At 52.8% G+C, this 7,500-nt stretch overlaps 1 protein-coding gene across 3 annotated transcripts in view; it reads right to left on the bottom strand.

Moving 5' to 3' along the window:
• Window positions 1-7,500, bottom strand: part of LOC142501019 (WD repeat- and FYVE domain-containing protein 4-like) — a 90,556-nt gene that overhangs the window by 31,804 nt on the left and 51,252 nt on the right. For all 3 annotated transcript variants that reach the window (XM_075610260.1, XM_075610259.1, XM_075610261.1), the window contains exon 6: window positions 4,122-4,331. In XM_075610260.1, the coding sequence (XP_075466375.1) occupies window positions 4,122-4,331 (210 nt within the window). The remainder of the gene's footprint in view (window positions 1-4,121; window positions 4,332-7,500) is intronic.

Here is a 7,500-nt window from a genome sequence, read left to right as displayed (position 1 = left end):
CCCCTTGAGCTGGCTGACTGCTCGTTACATTGCTCGCTGCACACCCCTGGGAACATATACCCCTTGAGCTGGCTGACTGCTCGTTACATTGCTTGCTGCACACCCCTGGGAACATATACCCCTTGAGCTGGCTGACTGCTCGTTACATTGCTCGCTGCACACCCCTGGGAACATATACCCCTTGAGCTGGCTGACTGCTCGTTACATTGCTCGCTGCACACCCCTGAGAAGATATACCCCTTGAGCTGGCTGACTGCTCGTTACATTGCTCGCTGCACACCCCTGGGAACATATACCCCTTGAGCTGGCTGACTGCTCGTTACATTGCTCTATTATGAGGACCCGTATGTGAGCTCACTTTCATTGTTAATATTTTTTGTAACATTACTACACTATGTGATGTTTCTTTATTTTTATGGCTATTTACTACGCTCCCTTGGTGCTTGTGGAAGAAGTTTGTGTAGAAGACTTTTTGAAACAGTCTTCGCTAAGGGTTGAGTGTGTTTGTTTTCCTCTTAATCACTTATAGCTCACTATTAAGATTATATTTTGTCGAAAAGACCCCACACTATGCCCCAGCTACAGACCTATTTCATTGATAAACACAGATATAAAGCTGTTCGCAAAAATACTAGCGACTAGACTAAATAAGGTCCTAAATTTGTTGATCCACCCAGACCAAGTGGGGTTTACTCCAGAGAGGCAAGCCTCCGACAATATCCGCAGGATTATTAGCATTATTCACAACAGCAACACGAAACAACGCCCCACACTGGGACTAGGACTCGATGCTGAAAAGGCATTCGATAGGGTGGCCTGGACTTTTATGTTCCGAGTGCTCAGAGAGGTGGGCTTACATGAAAATTTCATTAACGGTATAACAGCGTTATACTCCAACCCAACAGCCACAGTCCGCACATCGGGCCACACCTCAACACCCTTTAAGATTTCCAATGGTACCAGGCAGGGATGTCCGCTGTCCCCCCTTCTGTTTGCTATTTGCATAGAAGTATTGGCCACAAGAATAAGATCAAATCCAGAGATACAAGGTGTGCCTACTGGTATAGGGGATAAAGTTTACAAGCTATCCCTATTCGCAGACAACATTTTACTCTCCCTGACCAACCCAGAGTCATCCCTAAGAACCCTGTTTTACACACTAGACAAATTTGGTAAACTATCAAATTTTAAAGTCAACCATACTAAATCACAGGCTTTAAGCTAAATATATTCCCAAAGAAACGGAGAACACCCTGAAAAGATTATTTCACATAAAGTGGAAGTCAGATAAGATAAGATACCTAGGAGATTTACGGCGCAAACTATCCAAATTTAATCAACATTTTGAAGAAAGACCTACTAAGTTGGTCGGGACAGCAGATTTTCTGGTCAGGCAGGATCATATCGGTCAAAATGAACCTACTACCAAGGATACTGTACCTCTTCCAGGTACTACCAGTAACAGCCCCAGCATACGTGATTAAAGATCTAGAGAGGGAGATAGCCAAATGGATCTGGAATGGCAGGAAACCCAGAATTAAGAACAAGTTAATGGTGCTCCCTCTGACCCGGGGAGGCCTGGGACAGCCAGACATAGCTAAATACTATGAAGCAGCCAGGCTGAGCTCGCTAATCTACTGGTCCGCGAAACCAGGAACAAAACCATGGGTAGACAGAGAGAGATCGGAAGCCAAGCTGTTAGATATGGCAGCCTTGTTGTGGGTAAAGAGGGAAAACAGGACAACGAATTACAAAGACCACCCAGTTCTTGCGCACTCTATAAATATCTGGGACAAAAACTGCAAATACAAACAGAATTCATCTATCCCCTCGCCCCTTACACCGGTTAGGTCTAAGCCGGAGTTCACCCCAGCACATCAATCAAAGGGACGAAATAGAGCTATCCTCCATTGGAGATATGCAAAAGGGAGGCAGGATAACGTCGTTCCCTGAAATAAGAGAAGAACATAGTATCCCAGATAAACAAATACTCCAGTATATGCAGCTTAGACACTATGTATCGTCGCTACATCCAAGAGAAACTTGGATTGGACCCCTCACTACCTTTGAGAGTCTATATCAGCGGGGTGAATATCACAAAGGAACGAATGCTCAATTTTATCAGGTCCTAATAAGTCAGTACAGGGGGCAAACAAGTAAAAATATCTCAGACTGGGGGAGGGACTTGGACAACCCTATAGCAGACGAAGACTGGGAGGAAACTTACGAAAGAATAGCCAGAGCCTCCCGATGCTCAGCGGTCAGGGAAACAACCCTGAAAATTCTCCAGCGGTGGTATTATACTGTACACCTGCGCGCCTTCATTCTCTTCCCCATTAACCTCCCCTATGTGCGGGCAGTTGGGCACGTTTAAACATATCTGGTGGTCATGCCCCAAGATTATTCTCTTCTGGGGGAGGATCAGAAGACGCATAAAAGGGGTGTTAGGGTTGGACCTGGGACATGGGAACTGTGCTCTTATTAAAACCTATAGATGGGAAAGTAGACCATTTGGCGATACGGATCCTGTCGGCAGCTAAGGCAATGATAACAAAACACTGGAAACAGAATGACTCCCCGCCTATCACAACAGTAATACACAAAATAACCCATGTCATGACTATGGAAAGGCCAACTACTGGAGTTTAGTTCACGACAGATTTAACAGTTTTCTGACAACGTGGGGTCCGTGGGCGACATACACAGTATCTGGCAAAATCCAAGCTGGACTTAGATTACGTGCCCTGAGATGACTATTATCTATACTAACTCAATTGCATAAACTGTATGTATACCTGTGATAATCGAAGTGTGCGTTTATATAAGTGACTGTCTGCTCCCTGCGTGGAGACAACTGTGGATGTTCCCCTATGTCCTCCCCTCTTTATTTTCTGTACCCCCCTTTCCCTCTCCCTTCCCCTTCCCTTGAAAAATAATAAAACATAAGTTGAAAAAAAAAAAAAAAAAAAGATTATATTTTGTCACATTTGGGCACTAATATTATTAATATTTAATTTTAAACACCATTATATGCACTATTGTATGCACTATTACTACTTTGGGATTGTGAGAGCGCTATTCAGCACCGAGACAGAGGCGCACCGAGACAGACAGAGGCGCACCGAGACAGACAGAGGCGCACCGAGACAGACAGAGGCGCACCGAGACAGACAGAGGCGCACCGAGACAGACGGAGGCGCACCGAGACAGACGGAGGCGCACCGAGACAGACAGAGGCGCACCGAGACAGACGGAGGCGCACCGAGACAGACGGAGGCGCACCGAGACAGACGGAGGCGCACCGAGACAGGCGGAGGCGCACCGAGACAGACGGAGGCGCACCGAGACAGACGGAGGCGCACCGAGACAGACGGAGGCGCACCGAGACAGACGGAGGCGCACCGAGACAGACAGAGGCGCACCGAGACAGACGGAGGCGCACCGAGACAGACGGAGGCGCACCGAGACAGACGGAGGCGCACCGAGACAGGCGGAGGCGCACCGAGACAGGCGGAGGCGCACCGAGACAGGCGGAGGCGCACCGAGACAGACGGAGGCGCACCGAGACAGACGGAGGCGCACCGAGACAGACGGAGGCGCACCGAGACAGACGGAGGCGCACCGAGACAGACGGAGGCGCACCGAGACAGACGGAGGCGCACCGAGACAGACGGAGGCGCACCGAGACAGACGGAGGCGCACCGAGAAAGACGGAGGCGCACCGAGACAGGCAGAGGCGCACCGAGACAGGCAGAGGCGCACCGAGACAGACAGAGGCGCACCGAGACAGAGGCGCACCGAGACAGACAGAGGCGCACCGAGACAGACAGAGGCGCACCGAGACAGACAGAGGCGCACCGAGACAGACAGAGGCGCACCGAGACAGACAGAGGCGCACCGAGACAGACAGAGGCGCACCGAGACAGACAGAGGCGCACCGAGACAGACAGAGGCGCACCGAGACAGACAGAGGCGCACCGAGACAGACAGAGGCGCACCGAGACAGACAGAGGCGCACCGAGACAGGCAGAGGCGCACCGAGACAGACAGGGGCGCACCGAGACAGACAGAGGCGCACCGAGACAGACGAATGAAACCCCCGGCGCTCTCTTCTGCGTTACCTGCTTTGGGACCTGCCCGAAGCTGCTGATGAACCCCAGCAGGGTGCTGCGGATAAGGGGGTCCGCGCTGCTCAGGTGGGCCGCAGAGCCGTAGAAATAAGGGTGGAAAAGGTTGAGCGCCGGGACGGCCGCGGGGCCGCGCTGCCTGCACCCAAACACCAGGTCTATCCAGAGGTGCAGCCGGGAGCTGACGTACTCCGACTCCAGCGCCTGGGAGCAGCAAGGAGGAAAGGGTTAATCCAGGGGCCCCAGCGCAGGCAACTTAGCCCCGAGGGCCACCAACAGGTCAGGCTTTCTGGGTAAATCCAGCTTCAGCACAGGTGGCTCAGTCAGTGGCTCAGTCGTAGACCGTACCACCTGTGCTGAAGCAGGGATATCCTGAAAACCTGACCTGTTGGTGGCCATTCAGGACTGGAGTTGGCCGCCCTGCTCTAAAGACGGAAAAATGATCTGTACAAAAGCTACATTCATGGGACCCCCCCCCCCCTCTCTATAAGGAATGATGTGAGCTCACAGGCTCTCTCGGGACCCCCCCCCCCCTCTCTATAAGGAATGATCTGAGCTCACAGGCTCTCTCGGGACCCCCCTCTCTATAAGGAATGATCTGAGCTCACAGGCGCTCTCGGGACCCCCCTCTCTATAAGGAATGATCTGAGCTCACAGGCGCTCTCGGGTCCCCCCTCTCTATAAGGAATGATGTGAGCTCACAGGCTCTCTCGGGTCCCCCCCCCCCCCCCCTCTCTATAAGGAATTATTTGAGCTCACAGACTCTCTCGGGGCCCCCTCTCTCTATAAGGAATGATCTGAGCTCACAGGCGCTCTCGGGACCTCCCTCTCTATAAGGAATGATCTGAGCTCACAGGCTCTCCCAGGACCTCCCTCTCTATAAGGAATGATCTGAGCTCACAGGCGCTCTCGGGACCCCCCTCTCTCTATAAGGAATGATTTGAGCTCACAGGCGCTCTCGGGACCCCCCTCTCTATAAGGAATTATTTGAGCTCACAGACTCTCTCGGGGCCCCCCTCTCTCTATAAGGAATGATCTGAGCTCACAGGCGCTCTCGGGACCTCCCTCTCTATAAGGAATGATCTGAGCTCACAGGCTCTCCCGGGACCTCCCTCTCTATAAGGAATGATCTGAGCTCACAGGCTCTCCCGGGACCTCCCTCTCTATAAGGAATGATCTGAGCTCACAGGCGCTCTCGGGACCCCCCTCTCTCTATAAGGAATGATCTGAGCTCACAGGCTCTCTTGGGACCCCCCTCTCTATAAGGAATGATCTGAGCTCACAGGCTCTCTCGGGACCTCCCTCTCTATAAGGAATGATTTGAGCTCACAGACTCTCTCGGGACCCCCCTCTCTATAAGGAATGATTTGAGCTCACAGGCTCTCTCGGGACCCCCCTCTCTATAAGGAATGATGTGAGCTCACAGGCACTCTCGGGACCCCCCTCTCTATAAGGAATGATCTGAGCTCACAGGCTCTCCCGGGACCTCCCTCTCTATAAGGAATGATTTGAGCTCACAGACTCTCTCGGGACCCCCCTCTCTATAAGGAATGATTTGAGCTCACAGGCTCTCTCGGGACCCCCCTCTCTATAAGGAATGATTTGAGCTCACAGGCTCTCTCGGGACCCCCCTCTCTATAAGGAATGATGTGAGCTCACAGGCTCTCTCGGGACCCCCCCCCCCTCTCTATAAGGAATGATGTGAGCTCACAGGCTCTCTCGGGACCCCCCTCTCTATAAGGAATGATGTGAGCTCACAGGCGCTCTCGGGACCCCCCTCTCTCTATAAGGAATGATCTGAGCTCACAGGCTCTCTTGGGACCCCCCTCTCTATAAGGAATGATTTGAGCTCACAGGCGCTCTCGGGACCCCCTCTCTATAAGGAATGATCTGAGCTCACAGGCTCTCTCGGGACCTCCCTCTCTATAAGGAATGATTTGAGCTCACAGACTCTCTCGGGACCCCCCTCTCTATAAGGAATGATTTGAGCTCACAGGCTCTCTCGGGACCCCTCTCTCTATAAGGAATGATGTGAGCTCACAGGCTCTCTCGGGACCCCCCTCTCTATAAGGAATGATCTGAGCTCACAGGCGCTCTCGGGACCTCCCTCTCTATAAGGAATGATGTGAGCTCACAGGCGATCTCGGGACCCCCCTCTCTATAAGGAATGATGTGAGCTCACAGGCGCTCTCGGGACCCCCCTCTCTATAAGGAATGATGTGAGCTCACAGGCTCTCTCGGGACCCTCCTCTCTATAAGGAATGATGTGAGCTCACAGGCGCTCTCGGGACCCCCCTCTCTCTATAAGGAATGATCTGAGCTCACAGGCGCTCTCGGGACCTCCCTCTCTATAAGGAATGATCTGAGCTCACAGGCTCTCTCGGGACCTCCCTCTCTATAAGGAATGATGTGAGCTCACAGGCTCTCTCGGGACCTCCCTCTCTATAAGGAATGATGTGAGCTCACAGGCGCTCTCGGGACCCCCCTCTCTATAAGGAATGATGTGAGCTCACAGGCGCTCTCGGGACCCCCCTCTCTATAAGGAATGATGTGAGCTCACAGGCTCTCTCGGGACCCCCCTCTCTATAAGGAATGATGTGAGCTCACAGGCGCTCTCGGGACCCCCCTCTCTATAAGGAATGATCTGAGCTCACAGACTCTCTCGGGACCCCCCTCTCTCTATAAGGAATGATCTGAGCTCACAGGCTCTCTTGGGACCCCCCTCTCTATAAGGAATGATCTGAGCTCACAGACTCTCTCGGGGCCCCCCTCTCTCTATAAGGAATGATTTGAGCTCACAGGCTCTCTCGGGACCCCCCTCTCTATAAGGAATGATCTGAGCTCACAGACTCTCTCGGGACCCCCCTCTCTCTATAAGGAATGATTTGAGCTCACAGACTCTCTCGGGACCCCCCTCTCTCTATAAGGAATGATGTGAGCTCACAGGCTCTCTCGGGACCCCCCCCCCCTCTCTATAAGGAATGATGTGAGCTCACAGGCGCTCTCGGGACCCTCCTCTCTATAAGGAATGATGTGAGCTCACAGGCTCTCTCGGGACCCCCCCCCCCCCCCTCTCTATAAGGAATGATGTGAGCTCACAGGCTCTCCCGGGACCTCCCTCTCTATAAGGAATGATGTGAGCTCACAGGCTCTCTCGGGACCCCCTCTCTATAAGGAATGATTTGAGCTCACAGGCGCTCTCGGGACCCCCTCTCTGAGCCGTGTCCCGTGGCGGGGGATACCACGCTGAGTGGGCTGGAAGGCCTAGAACATTTTGTTATTTGTCCTAGAAAACCACAAATGAAGTGGGAGCCGGAAACTCTTCCTCCCACACTGCGTGCCACGGAGTGCAAACAGGACTGTCCCACACTGC

Source organism: Ascaphus truei, chromosome 8, assembly GCF_040206685.1.
Source record: "Ascaphus truei isolate aAscTru1 chromosome 8, aAscTru1.hap1, whole genome shotgun sequence".
In the NCBI taxonomy this organism is placed as follows: Eukaryota; Metazoa; Chordata; class Amphibia; order Anura; family Ascaphidae; genus Ascaphus; species Ascaphus truei.
Note: the sequence above shows the minus strand (reverse complement) of the source record. Positions and strands in the feature narration are given on the sequence as shown.